Source organism: Quercus lobata, chromosome 7 (assembly GCF_001633185.2).
Source record: "Quercus lobata isolate SW786 chromosome 7, ValleyOak3.0 Primary Assembly, whole genome shotgun sequence".
NCBI classification, from domain to species: domain Eukaryota; kingdom Viridiplantae; phylum Streptophyta; class Magnoliopsida; order Fagales; family Fagaceae; genus Quercus; species Quercus lobata.
Genome location: NC_044910.1, coordinates 25,836,857 through 25,854,063, shown reverse-complemented (window position 1 = coordinate 25,854,063; position 17,207 = coordinate 25,836,857). Strand labels below are relative to the sequence as shown.

The window sequence follows — 17,207 nt, the reverse complement described above, 5'->3', positions numbered from 1 at the left end:
CGACACGCGCGTGTTTTAGTACAATACTCCAAGCGATGTCGTTTTGATCAGAAGCTCTTCCTTCTTCTATTCTGGCCTTACCCTGTTTCACTCAAAGCTTCCAGAGTCCAGATATTTTTGGTTGTAGATATTTGTTATAATGTACAGCTGTATTTTCTGTTAGGAATTTGTTAAGAGTTTTTTAGATAGAATCTTCTAGAGTAGTTACCATCTGTAATATAATAAATAGTAAACACAGGTTACCTACTATTATTGAGCAAAGCTTCATAGAAGATTTTTTGATTCTTCGTTTCCATTCTCTCTGTTTCATTGTTGATCCACCATTGATAAACCTTCAAGCTTGCTTTCTTTCATAGCTAACTCTCACTGCCAAGTTTCATCTTAAGCCTTACACGCGGACTCCATATATATATACTCTCAAATGTACAGACAAAAATCCAAAGAACACAAATATATATAGCTAGCTAGGCCGACTCAAGGTTGATCAAACTCAAAAGAGCTATAGCTATGGAGGAGACTTCAAGTGCAGGGGCAGTGGTGCAAGAGCAGCAGGCAATATTGATAAACAAAAATGAGAAGATCAAGAAGCTGAAAGTAATGGTGGCAATCGATGATAGTGATGGAAGCTTCTATGCACTGAAGTGGGCAGTTGATCACTTGTTTGTGGCCATTGGTACTGTAGCACCAGAAACGAGCCTAGAGGAGGTGGGGATGGTGGTTCTGGTTCATGTTAAGCAGCCCTTTCAGCACTTCACAGTCCCAGCTGGTCCAGGGGGAGCAAGTAATTCCCAACTCATATTATATACTCTTTCTTTGCTTAATTTCAGAGAATTTTTTTTGTTAAAAATCATATTGATGTTGGGTTTATGTTTATTATATGTATTTTTTTGATTCACTTACCATCAAATTATAAAAAATACATATATTGTTCTTGAAAGGATGTTTATTATTCTTAGAAAATTTAATTTATTTGATAAGATTCCATATAAATGGATTAGGTTGCCATAATGCAATTGATGCTTTGATTTTTTTGGCTTTTTATCTTATATCCTAAAATCGTTTCAAGCTTTTTCTTTTAATTTAATTGGGCCAACTTGTTGGTTCGGAAATGGATCTTAAATTGATCTCAAGCTGGTTGTATGCAAGAAGGAAAAGTGATCCAACATTAGTATATAATCCTTTGTCACATTTACAGCTTAATGTATAATTTATGGATTGCTTAATTGTACAGTCTTTTATCCACCAACTTCGGTAGTGGAATCAGTGAGGAAAGCCCAGGAAGAAAGTTCTGCAATGCTACTTTCTCGTGCATTACAGTTATGCAAAGACAAGATGGTAAGCAGCCTATGACGACTTCCCATGTATACAGTATGTACTCTGTCAATTATAAAGTATCCCCTTTGTTATTTGTTTTTACACGAAATTTTTTTATTTTTAAGAAGTTTGATCTATTATTATATCTTGATAAATTATGTTTGTCCCAAAAAGCTATCCTAGGGTACTAGGATAGAGCGGAGACATCATTATAAACTACTTTGTCCCAAAAGCATAAATTGTTCGGATATAGTGTCATTTAATCATATTCTAGCAGGTTTAATAGCAGATTTAACAGGTTGACAGAAGCATTTAAATGCCAAAGTACGTTTGGTTTGCTGTGATATGTCATTAATATGATGCACATTATAATGATGTGACATTAAAGTTTTTAGTTTATTTTATTTTTTCTAATATTAACATAATTTAAAATTATAAAATATATCATATCATCTTAATCTAATCACTTTTCTAAACAATGTAATGTAACTAATATTGTATTCTTGTATTAAGATTACAGTAATGTAATATTAAGGCATAATGTAACATTACGGTGAACTAAACGCCCCATTAGTGAGATTTGATTATGCTGCAATTGATTGCAATGGAAGAGATATGAATCTTAATTCCTATGTTGTATAGGGCTTAGTGAATCGTCCTTATGATTAGATTGGTGGTGTATTATTGTATATTGAACATGTGCAGGTCAAAGCTGAGACCCTAGTTCTTGATGGAGATCCGAAGGACATGATTTGTCATGCAGCGGAGCAAATGCATGCTGATCTCTTGGTAGTGGGCAGCCGTGGCCTTGGCATGATCAAAAGGTGACAGTTTAGACTTTCATAAGCCTTGTTGATCTCCATTTTATTTTATTCTTTTGAAGAAATGCAATAACTTCTAGGTATTCATGATTTGGCATATTCTCTAAACTGACAGACAAGCACTTTGGAACAGAAAATTTTGAATCGTATGTTTGTTATTCATGATAATATGTTTTTCCCCCAATAATGGTTTTTCCTCTTACATCCTATCCTGCATACTTTCTTCTTGCCTTGTTATTTGTACATAATATGACATTGAGTCGAGCAATGTGTAAATCTCCTTTCAACGCAACATTTTCACAACTATATTACGTTGTTTATCCATTTGCCAATTTTTTTATGCCCTCTTGCCAATTTTGATTGCCAGTATAAATTGTATAATACGTATCTTATTGTTAAATTATTTGCTGGTTGCAGGGCATTCCTAGGCAGTGTAAGTGATTACTGTGCACATCATGCAAAATGTCCCGTCCTAATTGTGAGGCCACCAAAGGAGTCTAGCACATAGTCATGCCATGGCCTCTAGAGTCTAGAGTGATATTTTTAGCTCTCTGTCTCCTTGTGCTAAAAGACGTTTCATGTATCTTCTTGTAAGTTGCAATAAGGATCGTTCGTTCAGATCTTCTGTTGTGCCTATCCAATTTCTTGGCTTTGTAAATTTTGTAGAGGAGAATATTGCTTAGTGGTAACTAAGCCAAAATAAGAAATTTGTAAACTGGTAACATGACATACTGCAATGATGCTCTTACTTGTGAAGCACCAGCCAAAAAAAAATGGACGTTTCGCCATTTTGATGAAAGCAAAAGGTCTTCAATCTGCTGTGATCATTTGTGGTGGGCTTTATCAGAAAATTGTATTATTTCTTCTCTTTATGGTTGCTAAACCTCTTTTCTATGTCTTGTGGAAAATATTTTAGTGAATAATCCTTGGAATAATCAACAAGAACAAAAAATAGAGATAATTTTAAGAATAATCTCACAATGCTTTAGTATTACAAGAAAGCATTGTTCTTGAAGATTGATCTATACCACTCAAAATAGAATTTGATATGAATTGGATTTCAGGCTGAACAGTCATCCAAGATTAGACCCTATCATTATGGATGCATTTTCACATGTAGTGGTTCAAAAACAACATTTTATTAATGTCTTTCCTTTAATTGATCAAGCAAGAATACTATTTGAGCAAGAGAAAAAATGTGGGAGAGCAAGAACACTTTTAGGAAGAGAAAAAGTATACCATGTTCTGATGAAGAAAACGATAATTTATCTAATAAGAAAGTGTTGTGGTGGCATGTTAAATAAGCCACAGAGTTATGGTTAGATAATAATAAATAATAGGTGGCTATCTCCAATAGGCGGTTATTTTCAATAGGCTAAAACTAACGGTTAAAAACAATTATAGAAGCCTCAAAAATGTTAGTTATGATGGTGTGTTAAATAAGTCATTGACTTGGTTAGATAATAATAAATAATAGGTAACTAATCTCTAATAGGTTGAAACCAACTGTCACAAATAATTATAAAAGTCCAAAAAGAGTCTAGAAAAAAGATAAAAAAGACAAGATGGAATAGCGTGTGATATAAATAAGGTTCATATTCACATTAGACTATATATCTTAAAATATCAAAGGAGATTAGACCGCATATCTTAAGATATCAAAAGAGGCATATCTTAAGATATCAAAAGAGATTGAAAATTCACGATAATTTATAAATATAAAACAATTAATGTGGGACTCACAACAAAAACATAGTATTTGGAACACATTTACAACACCATGTCCGTGCCATCAACTTGGGAATTTGTGTTCATGCCTAATTTGTTCATGCCTAATTTATGTCACCACTCGCAATTGACATTTGCCAAGTTATATGACATCTCCCTTTAGTTTGGCAAAATAACGCAAGAGGAAGAGAAAGGAAAGTGGTAAAATAACGCAAAGGGCAGCAAAAGGAAAGGTAGGAAAGGAGAGGAGAGAAGAAAAGATTTTTTTTTCTATAAAAAAGAAAGAGCAAGAAAAATAACATACTTGTGCCTTTCACCTTGAACTTCTAGTTCTTCTAGGATCATACACTTGAACACACTTTATCATAACTTATTTGGATTTCAATTGGTGATTGGATTACATTATTTAATATGGATCCACCACTTAAAGCACTCTAATCACAAGTTGATATCTAAGCAAGTTTTGGCAAACATGTGTCCAAGCGTGTGCCCTACACTTTTTTGCAAACTTCCTCTCACTTTTCTCTCAAAAATGGCAGGAAAGAAAAGGGTCGGCCCAATGAGCAAAACAAATGTCACCCACTTCCTCTGTTCTCGAGTTTTGCCGTGGTCTGTGGAGTGGGTAGGAAATTTTTTTTCCCCTCTATTTTTCGTCTTGTTTTTGTTAATGAAAAGTATTATTACTTTCCCCGCCCGCCGGGGGGGGGGGGGGGGTGGGTTGTTGTTAATTCAACTTTCCATCAAAAGAACTAGAGTGATGGACGACTTAAGTCCAAATTCTTCAGGGGTTTCTTTGAATTTCAAGTTTCACATTTTTATTGGAGTCCAATTGGTATATGCTACATAGGAGAGTTGAGCCAATATTGTCTATTTTATAAATGTCTAAATATCAACACGGGGGATCTCTTTTAGCCATTACTTGGATTAAAGAAATAAAGTTTAGTTGAAGCTAATTGAAGATACTCTTTTGAATTGAACCTGAACGTTCCTGTCAGTCAAAACATGTTTACAAACGTTGTCATCTTTTTTTTTTTTTTTTTTTTTTTTTTTTTGACATTGCTTTTTAATAGCAAAAGTTAGTACAGCCTTTCCTGATTACATATTTCCTCCGGCTGCCTCATCCTATCAATTTGGCTATCAGAAAATATACAGAGCACAATCCGAACCACAGAGATGATAGAAGCAGACAACTAGGCCAACAGAACTTAGCTCATAGTTGGTGTCAATGAGAAATCAACGTAACTCATTTTTGCAATTTATCCCTATCCCTGCAGAGAAAATCAGAGTTCCCAAAATTAGACCAGGCAAGAGCAGTCACCAAGAACTAGGAAAAAGAAAAATCATTAAGAGCCCCAGATGGGCAAAAGCCGCGTGCACAACTAACAAACCTGTTGGCTCATAAGAATTTCCACAGCCACATTCAGATCCCCATCCGCAGCTGCTAGTGCAACTTCTACCTGTGTCTGAACAGTTCCAAGACATTTGAATTTAAAATGCCAACCATCTAAATTTTAAATATGTGTATTCTAGGAATGGATCCACTAACAGATACATGTGGCATCCCCTACTAGTAGCACTGCATTAGACCCCAAATGCATTAAAAAGTGGTTTAAGTCAATTCAGGAATGAAAGTATGACTTCAAATAGAAAAGAAAGGTGAGAAAGATCGCATGGGGCCAACCCTAATTAGTCTAATGAAGAGCCATAACTGACCCTAAAATTTTGGAACTAAAGCTTGGTTGTATTTTAGGAAGCATCAGAGATGGCTTTACCCCATGTTCCTGTACTTGCCAACAGGAAGGTTGTAACAAACTTTGTTGGTTAGTACAAATCCCCTATGTTGCAAGGTTGTGAAAGACGAAAGTGAAAGACCATAATAATAGTAAGGACCAATCCTACTCTAAATATCCTTTGATGGTCAACTTTTAACCTTTATATCTTTTCTAATCGTAAAAAAAAAATCAAAATCATGTGCAATCATGGATAGACATGAATATGGTGAAATGGCATTTTAATTATGAGAGCAGGCAGAGTGATGTAATTTTACCTTTTCAAAACCCATTGCTACAAGTTTTTGGATTTCTACATCAGTAGCTACTGAACCCTGCATCAAATTCCAAGTAGACAAGAAGAAATTCAGAAACAGATTAACCAGAACAAAGAAAAAAGGAAAATCCAACACTTGGATTTATAAAAGAAACCTGATGGCTTGGAGGGACACCAACTGATGTATTATCTGCTGCTTGCCGCCTAAAATTGTCAAGAACAAAGTGATCAATATCATTTGGCCACTAAACATGGCTTAGTACTAGTCTATTGGACCTAATAAACTAAAGGCATTATGACAAGTTTTAATTAACAGATGAAGTCAACACCTCACGTGACAAAACATGGCTTACTGGCAGATATCTTAACCCAATTCAAGACCCTCAGGGATTTGTAGGCAAGATTAGGATAAAACTAGATTTTAACTAGACATCATCATTTAAATATCAGTATTTCAAATGAAAGTGTACACATCCTTTGATAATTGATTGTTTTTTTAAAACCAGCGCCACCATTGCCTGAACCATAACTGTTTATAGTTTTCTTAAAAATCGAAAGGACCTCTGCCTGTATAAATCAACTTTTACTGTTCAATCCTCTCTTCTTCTTTTTTGGGAGCGGGGGAGGGGGGTGGGTGGGGAGGCTGACATTTGATTGCCCAGCCTGATATTTTCAGTAGGTTTCAAAGTCAGGTAAAGAAAAGATTATCAAAACACATTTTTTTATCTAAGTTATCAGAACAACCATTTCATAAAACCAAGCACTAATTACTTCAAAGCAACAATCAGGTTGATCTACCTAGAGCTATCAATAATTAGATGTGCACCAAAGAATTTTTCTAATACCTTCCATCAGACTGTCGTCTTGCACCAGTTGCTGCCAAGTCTGATGGACGATCTAGATTACCATTATCCAAGAGTCTAGCCTGTAGGTTTGAATCAGAATTATCCACAGAAACCATTTGACTTTGGTTGGATCCAAGTGCCCTTCCCGTTCCAGGAAATCTATGACTGTCTTCTGCTGACTGCATGTGATCAAAAAGAGCATATTAAATCAATAAATTTACATAACTTCGCTGAGACTTCTTTTGATAATTCAAAAGCTACAACAATACGAGGAGGGGGGATTCGAACCCTAGTTCTCCTCATAAAGGAGAGCAGCCAATGCCATTAAGCTACAGGCTATTGGCCATTACTTTGCTGAGACAGTTGAGGCTAGAGGACCCAAAGGAAAAATAAACAACAGTTAATAACAAAATGAAAAGAGGAAAGGTGTTGTTGACTTAAAACTAAAAGGAGGATATAACTTTGAGTGTTGTTTTCTCCAAGTTGACTCTCTAGTAACATTCAACATTTCCCCAAGTTCATTAGGGCATAACCATCACTATATTTATTTATTCTAAATGAATGGATTCAAAATTTGAATTAATGTTACAGATATGATTCATATGAAGCACTTTTCTATGATGTCTAGTGCTATTGCAAATAAGACCTAAAGCAAAAATATAAAATCCAACCAAAAGAAAGAGCTTTGCATGAGTAGACTAAGGATCTTGTTATATAAGAAGCACAGGTTTAATTGATATGAGCTAGGCTTCAGAGGTAAAAGGACTATATACTATTATCAAGCAAATGCCAACACAATCCATGTCAAAAGAAGATTTTGGCATTCAGCCATAATGAAGTGAAACTGGAAACCCAGAAAAGTGTTCCCCTCCAGCTCTATCTTCTAATTCCACAAATTAATGTGGATGATGGTGCAGACACCAGATGAAGACCCCCGATCACATGGTAGGGCAAAAGTAACCCGCAGCCAGTTGGGCCCAATTGATTTAATGGATCTTGTTTAAATTTATTGCTTTTATGTAATTGGCTAAGAGTTATTTCCTTTCCTACTTGGCTTAGAAATTTATTTCCTTTCCTAACTTAGTTTGAAAATTAATTACTTTCCTTCCTTGGTGTGAGAAGAATGCATGGACTTTTGAGGGACGGGAGATATCAGTGCTTGATCGTAAGCTTCTTCTTCTCAGATCTTTATTTGAGTTGATGAATGCTTCCTCTCTATTTTCCTTTGATCACACGTTTGAGATGCTTGATTATCGTTCTTTTGGTGCTTAGTTTGTTTGTAATCTGTGAACACATCCTGTGTACATGGTCTACTTTTATTATTTTTAATAAAAGTTTTATTACTTATCAAAAAAAAAACTTAGGGAACCTATTTAAAGGCCCAAAGTTCAGTATGGTGATGCTTGTTTTGATTAATAAAATTACTATTAATTGTCTCCAATAGCTTGGTGTTGATTCCAGGCAACCCTAGGTTTTATTTTGTTTCACCTACTTGGTGTTGATTCCAAGCAACCTGAGGTGCTGATTCCTAGGTTTATCTCTTTGTTTTCCCTGTTCTATTTGTTTCCCTGCGATTTTTTTTGATATTTTTCTGCTGGATCAGATGTTTCTTTAGAATTCTCACTAAACATACCCTGAAACCTAAAATAAACAAATGGTGAATTATTAAGCTTATGAAATAGGAGATTAGCTATCCTAACAAAAAAAAAATTTCTTGAAAGATCAGAGCATGCATTAGTTCTCTTTAAAGATAAACTTTGAAAGTAATTTGCTAAAGTTGAGGCTTGCATTATTAGTGCATTACAAAAAGTGAACAACTATATTGACATCATGAAAAAAAAATAAAAAAAATAAAAAAATTAAGAAAATATCCTAATGCCTTAAAAGATCCTGAAAAGGAGATTCACTCAATACCTGAGCAGACGATTCCCTTTGAGGCATCCATGAGGACAAATTTCTCCAAGTATTTCCAGAAAATAATCCACTGCTCAAGAAATAATATCAAATTATGTTTCTAGGACATCAAATAATAAATGACTTTGAAAAGCGTAATATACCTAGATGCCGTATTTTGGGTTGTATATGTAGGGATGTAGCCCGTGGAATTCCCACCAGTGCACAAAATAAATTTAGGCCGCCTCACACAAGATGACTGAAAATCATATTAAAAAAGATCATATTCACAAAGGCCTATCTGTATTATAAATACATGGTTAGAACAAAAGGGTTGCTAACACAGGCAGATACCTCCATGTACAGCATGCCATTTTTATTAACCAATATATGTTGCACAAGACCATCTTCACAAAGACTAAAAAGTAAAAACTGAAACTTAGGAGAATATTTGATAGTCAACATTATAAGGTTTCCTAGTTATTCATGACATAAGTTAATAGAACTAAAACAATACCAAAAGGTTGAGATGAGATACTCCTAAATTTATATAAAGCAGGCTACTAATCAGTGGGAAGCCTAAACAACATTAATCAAAGTACAGTTCAATATTAATATTAAACATTATGCAAACTGCAGTTCAATATTAATATTTGAGGGAAATACAATATGGCACAATTAGAGCCCTAAGCAGAGTAAATGGCAGCAAAGGTTCTTCTCTCTCTGAGTTTATGTCTTCACTTAGCTTAGTTTCCTGATTTCTTGTTTTGCTGTGTTGTTTGTTTTTTTTCTTCTTGTTCATCATCATGAACAACTTGTACTTTTCTTTTCTTTTTTCTCTTTATTAATAAATTTCTGTTTACCTATCAAAAAAAAAAAAAAAGGTTTTAGGAACCCAAAACAGTAGATATACAGGGCATTTATGAGTTCAATTTAGTTCAGTGATAGTGGATGTCCATGATGTGCATTTTATGGTCTGTGTGTAGATATATGCGTGCATATCCATTACACACACATTATATCTATTATAATAATAACTTAACAGAGTGGAAGCTTGTAAAAGCCAATAAGTTTGAAGTTCATTCTTATTATGAAGCTTTGATGGGTAGGGGCAAGTTTTCCATAGAGAAGCATCTGGCAAGTCAAGGTTCCTACAGATGTTGCTTTCTTTGCATGGACAGCAGCACTAGACAGAATTTTAATAGTGAATAATTTGTGGAAGCATGACATGATGATTGTCAATTGGTATTGCATGTGTAAGACTGACGGAGATCAGTGGAACACCTTTTACTTCATGGTAGCTAGAGATATTTGGTCATTTCTGTGGGTGTTATTTGGACTGTCCTGTGTCATGCAGAAGACAGTGGTGCAAATGCGAATTTGTTGGAGAGGGAGTTTTCAGAGTCGGAAATTCTAAAGCCTGGGATGTGATTCCATTGTGCATCTTGTGGATAATTTGGGGATAGCAAAATTTGCAAACTTTTGATAGAATTGAACAGCCAATCATTATGATCAAACAATCATTGTTACAGTGCTTGTATAATTAGGTGATTGTGCTAGAAAATATTCCCTCACATTTGGTTTTAGATTTTGTAGATGGTCTGGATTTGAAATTGTAAGATCTACAATGTAGTATGTAATTTTAATTATCGGCTTTGTCAAATAAAATCATTTTATTTATGTATTCTATTTATGAAAATAAGAATACATAAATATATAAAAGTATTAATTGGCTCTATTGAAATAAACCAATAGCTTTTCAATACTACTGTCTAGGACAATTCAAGATCATTCAGCATAAAACATGAGAATAAAATCTTTGGATAAACTGATAACAACTGTATTAACTTTCTTAAATACACAGGCATGCATGCAAAAATGATAGTTGGACCATAAATGCTGTAAGGTAAGAGAAGCTTAGGTCTTGAGGTAGGAGCAGAACATTTGGATATGGTCTTTCTATGACAAAGGTATTGAAACTTGGCCAACTCCTAACTCTTGGTAAAGTTATACAAAAGTAATGCAGGAAAATATTGATAACATATATAAATAGAAACACCTAAAAGAAATGCTAAGTCCTTTGAATTCTGGAAATTAGACTCAACAGAAAAGCATATCAAAATCTAAAAAATGAACATTGAAGGTACATGTGGGAAGCTGAGCCAATATAGAAGGAAAATACAGAAGCATTATTCTAAAAACTGAAAGGTATTAAGCATAAAATTTACATCCAACAACTTCAATTTCTTTTATTTTGTAGTAGCATGCCTTGAAATATTTTATTACACACTCCAATTTCAATTCTGCCAGGCTAGCCTTCAAAAGATATTGGACTATTGTATTCCGAAGTCCAGAATGCCCTCATATTAGCAATGGGTAGAGACAAATTGGGTGGACAAAGTGTATGGAATCCTTGAAAGGTAAATCCAACAGAGAACAAGGAGTATAATAATCTAGGGTTATCATCACTCTCAATTCCATGTCCTTTGATAGCTCAAAGGCATTTATACTACTTTCATGAAAGAGAGCAAATTATAATTCTTTTCCCATACTGTTTCACGCAATTTCATAAAGATACTTACAAGCCAAGAGGAGGCCTCAATGGCAGAATAAAAGGATGCCCCAGGTATCAGGAAGTTGAATATGCCATATGTATCTGAAATTAAAGACAAAATTATAGAATTTCTATTGTGTTCCTTATGAATATGGCTGTACGGGAAGGAGAAGGGGAAACCAGAGATAGAGATGTGTTGAACTGTGAGGAAACTTACATGCAAATCCAGACAAAATGCCACATAGGTGTCCAAGCAATGAGACATTTGATGCAAGAAGCTGGAACAGTATCAACAAGATCCATGGATACCTGGAACAAATAATTCAAAAAAAAAAAATACGTCACATCTTCAATAAATTATCTAAGGATAATACAAACAAGATAATAGAAATTAGATGAGCATTTACCATTGAGCAGGCACATGGAAGAGTCCAAAGACACTGCACAATGATGGGAAAAGGTTGTAAATCAGAAGACACCAGGAATGGATGTACTTAAGAGAAACCATGCAATGTCTACTGGATGATGATGATGATGATAATAATATTGAGCCAACAGGATTCTATCATGCTTATGAAATATCATGAGGGTAAAAGTACATGTGCAATTGCATGTATTACTAAATTAAGTATCACAAATAACCAACCTCCTCCTAGGTTCTCCACTCAAACTTGTTTCAATCACGATCATAGAAAATAAGATCCCTGAAAAGCCTATTGCACACTCATTCATGAGATACAAGAAAGGATGAAAAGGATTATGCCCCACCAATAGTGCAATGAGAAGATGAAAAATAGCATTGGTTGTAGCCAATAGAATTATCATGTACAACAAACGGACAGATCCCATAATTCTCTCCAGTTCAGAACCCAAAGGAACCAATGCCAGCATGTTGAACAGAACATGAAGCAGTGAACCATGAAAAAAGATGGATGTATAAATCCTGTAAACTGTAAACAAAAAAGAGTAAGGTTAATGACCATAAGACTGACACGTCTCACTAAAGAGAAGGGATAACCTATAAAGATCCATGAATATAAAATAATTTAATAAATACATAAATAAGAAAGAAAGGTGTATAGTTTCTTCTTCATATACAAATGAAAGCTACTTTTTTTCTTTTTTTCTTTTTTTATAATTCAATAGTTTGGGAAGGGTGGATTTGAACCTGGACGTCTTCATTGGAACACTAAGAAGCGCTAGTTCAGCTACAAGGCTTTGGGCACAAATGAAAGCTACTTTCATACCAAAATCTACTACCATCACAGATTAAATTGGAACAAAAATTTAACTTACAAAGGGAATTCCTAAAGATTAACAGGACCGGCTATGTAGTCTGTGATATAAGGCTTTGAACAGACCCTTTCCAGACCAAATATTAGATTGCAGCCTAAATGTTAGACAGGTTAAAAAAGGCTTTCATAGACATTACTCAGGACTGCTCTTAGGCTAAATATTTTATGTTCCCACAAAATTTCAGGCAGACCAAGGACTGCTATTAGCTGAGGACATGCAAGAATGACCAGAAATCATAAGACCAAAAATGAGCAACAGTTTTCTGCAGCAGATATTTTCCAAGAATATTTTTAGACTACTTTTAAAATCCTTCCCTAAGTAGCATATTGATAGTTGAATAAGTATTTCACAAAGATATCTCACATATAGGAATAAATATATCTATCACAGCATAGATCCTTGCATAAAATATGAAGTGCAACAATTTTTGACCTATTCCTTTAAAAAAAAAAAATTAAAGATACATAACTAAAAATATGTTGAGATCCCATCCCCCAATATATATCACTATGAAGCCACCCCATTATATCTTCCAAGTACACCCAACATAATAGACGGATAAAGATTATCCAATGCTTAGCTTTTAAACTGCGTGCTGGATTTATACATAAGTTAATTCAAGGGGAAAAACATGAAAGTTTCAAAGGTAAACATTGCACAATTATTTCAAAAAAGGAATCATATTCAATCTCAATCTGCAAGTATGTACCTTGGAAATGTGATAGAATTGCGGAGGGCAAGAAGCATATTTCAAAAAAGGAGTCATATCCAACCAAGAGACAGACCAAGTATATGATCCCACAAACAACCACCACGGCAGAAGTAAGTAATGGAATGCCATCCCACCATTGACCCAACCTAGTTTGCAATCCTGCCTGCACACCACAATGAAAAAACAATGTGAAATTAATAACTCAAGAGTTAAAGAAAAATAATATTCTGACTAGTAAAGCACCTACCCATCCAAAAATGTGTTGATAGTGGCATTTTCAAAATTGATGAAACAAGGATGGCATTTTTGTTTGGAAAAGGGAGATAAGCACCTTCTTACACCATTACAATGAGGAGTCAAAATGATTATGAAGCTTATTAGCAAAAGTTCAAGGTAAGAAAAGGAGACGACATTTTTAATTACAACGACTTTGTAACATCATTTCTAGGGTAAATTACATTTTAAACCCCATAGTTTACAGGTGGTTTCAAATTAAACCTTACAGAATAAAATGCATTTCAATTCAAACCTTAGCATGAAACTTTTGAAAGTGTGGATTTTCAGTTTAAACCAATCCTAAATTAAGGGATTTAAAATGTAATTTACCTCTATTTTAAAATATACACCTATATAATAGTATACTCCAAGGCAAGCCAGGTGCTCACCTAGGCATGCGTCGTGCCTCTGAACCCCTAAAGCAAGGCGACTTTAGAGAGGCACTCACCTTTAGAGCCTAGGAAAGTACTTGAGCACCTTAAGCATACTATAAGATGCTTGATGCAAGGGCCTCAATGAAACTTAGCAAAAAAGAAAAAAGAGCAGTTTTGTAATTTGGCAAAGAAAATGTATTTTAATTCAAGTTAGTAGGTGACTCTTGGCAAAAAAAAAAATCACAATTAATGGAAGCTCAAAGTACCCACGAACTCTGCAAAGGTATGAAAGGTCAAAGTCCAATCATATAAACTCTTCAAAAATAAGATCTTCAACTTCATTAGGTTCATCTCTTTCCTTCAAAGCAATAATCATTTCTCTCTCCAAAGACAACACATTAAAGGCAAAGGAACAACTTTCCAAATCTTCCCATTTCTTTCCAAAACATCCCATCCAACATGATAACATTTCCAAAATAGAATAAGGCATCACCCAAAAAAACACCAAACAAACAGAAAACCAAAGACCACAGCTTTCGAGCCACCGCACAATGAAGAAAAAATGAACCACACTCTCCCCTGGGTTCTTGCACATGAAGTACAAATCAAATCGTTTATAGTGTAGAGTTAGTGAAGTTTAGGAGAGTTTTTCTCATCATTTGGCCCTCGTGGTGGGAGATGGTACTCGAATTTTTTGGTATGATAGGTGGGTTGGGTAAACTCCTCTTAGATTCTTTATCCTGATTTATTTGAGTGTTCAGGTTATAAGGAAGCTTGTATCTTTGATGTTTTGGGTCACCATGCGGAGGGGAATGATAGAATTTGGAATTTGATCTTTTCTAGGAATTTTCACGATTGGGAATTAGAGGCAGTTTTCTCTTTTCTTGATTTTATTTGCTCTCAGGTTCCAAGTGGTGTGGGGAGTGACAGATTACGTTGGTGCCTTAAGGGAAGTGGTACTTTTGATACTCGGTCTTTCTACCAAGAGATTGGGGGTGCTCTTTATTCCATTTTTCCACGGAAGTGTGTATGGAAAGTAAAGGTTCCTAAAAGGTTTGCCTTCTTTGTGTACAACAGCTTTATGTCAGATTCTTACACTGGATAACCTCATGGGAAGGGGTCTGCCATTGGTGAATCAGTGTTGTATGTGTTGCCATAATGGGGAATCAGTGGATCACCTCCTTCTTCATTGTGATTTAGCAAATGCTCTATGGATTAATATGATCTAGTTATTTGGGAACAGGTCATGAAAGACTCTGTTGCTGGTTTATTATTTTGCAGGAGAAATTGGCTTGGCAAGTATAGATCAGATATTTGGAATTTGGTTCCGGGTTGTTTGATGTGGATTGTTTGGACAGAGCGGAATCGTAGCTTGTTTGAGGACATCGAAAAATCATTAGACCATCTAAAAGATTTGTGCCATCAAACTCTTTTTGATTGGTCTTGGTGTAGGGGTTTCTCGGATTGTTCATCCAGCATAAAGTTCCTTGTCTCTCTTAGAATAGCAGCTTGATCTTTGTCCTTTTTCTTTCTTTGTTCTTTTGTGTTCATCATCATGAACTCATTGTTTTCCTTTATATTTTTTTATCAATATAACTACACTGATTACCTATAAAAAAAAAGTACCAATCAAGTCAACCCTCATTTCCTTAGACTATCTATAGTCAATGTCTTTTCTAACATCACACATAAAAATAAATAAATAAGCCATCCTTGGTGGTACACAAACTTTCCCCATGCCCTTACAAGGATAAGAATTCCGTCCTCCACTCAAGAATTACAACAATTGAATCAATGATTCCCCCCCACCCCCACCCCCACCCCAAAAAATAAATTCCTTTTTTTGTACTATAAATAATCCGTCACCTTGGCTTTACTGTCCCTGGCAACTAGAAAGAGGCTAGAATTTCTCTCCTCAAGAGTTGTCTCACCATTTCATAGGTCATGCAGCCAAAAACGAATTATGGAGCCATCACCAACGCACATCATCTTCTCCTAATATATTTCTACAATCCTACACCATAAGGCCCCTTTTTGGTGCCTTACACCTTAGGTTATACAAGGGCTTGGCACCTTAACTTTGCCTTTCACCTTTGACTACACTAATAATACCCACTTCTGCATTTAAAAAGAAAAAGAAAAAAACACCAATTTGATGCCTCTATCGTCACTTATTCTACAGCAATGGAAGCTTTGTTTAAGCTACTTTACCATGTAAAAATTTGCCATTTTAACCTTCAGAACATGCAAATTCGAATATTAGCAAACAAAAAAATTTCCATATCTAAGCCAATCAAAACCCATGTAAATCTTATTGATACCTAGATTTTAGGTATCATCCAAGGAAAGCTAAGGTACCCTATGACTATGCCTATACATAAATATTCGTATTGAACAAACTTCATAACCTGAAGTAACTATCCTTACATCCTAATTATACTCATTTAAAAAAAGGTTAACTAACCACCTAAACAAAAACAAAATTAGGGTTTCCAATCGAATCCACAATTCCTTCTAATTTCAAACATTCCAAACCTGATCCAACAGTAACAGTATGACACAAAGACACAATTCAAACACCCAGAATTTAAAAAAAAAAATTAAAAAAAATTAAAAAGAATTAAAAAAAATTAAAAAAATTTCCCATTATTTCTCATAGAACAAAGTAAAAGAAAGCAAACAGATAGGATATGAGTCTAAAAAGGTAAAACTTTTCCAAATTTGAGAGTCAACTCAACTAAGCACGCTAGTGGTGGTAATTTGCTCAGTTTCAACTCTTTTAAGTACAGATTTTTTTTTGCTATACAACGTTCTCCGTACCCAAAAAACTGAAAATAAGGAGCAAAATTGAATCATTTCATTTCATTTTTCTCAGCAACCAAACAGAGCATAAATTGAAGTTAGGGTTGGTTAGGCAAGGAATCAGTGACAATGCGTAATTATCAAAATCGAAACGAGCAAAGGAAGAGTGTAGAATGTAGATCGGCGCTCACCTCGGTAACGATGTTGGGTCTCATTTTCTGCGAAATTGTTTTCTCAGACTTTGTTTGAAATCTATTTGGTGCTTTGTGTATTGTGTACCAGCAAAGTTTGGGTGAGCTTTTTGTAAAAGTTTACTAGGAAAGGGTGGAGTTAAAAAAAAAATGCATTTTCAAAAAGTTAGGTATTTGGTAAAAATTGTTAAAATATATTTTTTGAAAAAGTTTAGTATTTGATTAGTACTTATAAAAGTGGTAGTTTGAGGGATAAATTATCAAAAAAGACAATGTATATATAAGAGCATCTCTAGCAAATTAGATAAATTTTTGTGCTGTTTGGACAATTAATAGTAACATTTATCTTTTGTTT

At 34.7% G+C, this 17,207-nt stretch overlaps 2 protein-coding genes across 3 annotated transcripts; one reads left to right on the top strand and one right to left on the bottom strand.

Annotated features, from left to right (window-relative positions):
* Positions 1 to 209: 209 nt before the first annotated feature.
* Positions 210 to 3,016, top strand: LOC115952404 (universal stress protein YxiE-like). Its single transcript, XM_031069578.1, has 4 exons — positions 210 to 781; positions 1,232 to 1,335; positions 2,020 to 2,138; positions 2,553 to 3,016. Exons 1-4 carry the CDS (start codon positions 508 to 510, stop codon positions 2,641 to 2,643), a joined length of 588 nt encoding a protein of 195 aa, XP_030925438.1. The 5' UTR covers positions 210 to 507; the 3' UTR covers positions 2,644 to 3,016.
* Positions 3,017 to 4,886: 1,870 nt separating this feature from the next.
* On the bottom strand, positions 4,887 to 16,974 carry LOC115953334 (rhomboid-like protein 15). 2 transcript variants are annotated; one of them, XM_031070943.1, is made up of 13 exons: positions 16,853 to 16,973; positions 13,207 to 13,372; positions 11,848 to 12,151; positions 11,609 to 11,641; positions 11,419 to 11,510; positions 11,230 to 11,303; positions 8,812 to 8,906; positions 8,669 to 8,738; positions 6,755 to 6,933; positions 6,065 to 6,113; positions 5,911 to 5,967; positions 5,252 to 5,326; positions 4,887 to 5,131 (listed from the first exon to the last, which is right to left on the bottom strand). In XM_031070943.1, the coding sequence occupies exons 1-13, from the start codon at positions 16,874 to 16,876 to the stop codon at positions 5,126 to 5,128; spliced, it is 1,224 nt and encodes a 407-aa protein (XP_030926803.1). In that variant the 5' UTR covers positions 16,877 to 16,973; the 3' UTR covers positions 4,887 to 5,125. The 2 variants fall into 2 exon arrangements, with proteins under 2 accessions (XP_030926803.1, XP_030926802.1); XM_031070942.1 differs by lacking the exon at positions 4,887 to 5,131 and having other exon boundaries at positions 5,243 to 5,326; positions 16,853 to 16,974.
* Positions 16,975 to 17,207: the final 233 nt, after the last annotated feature.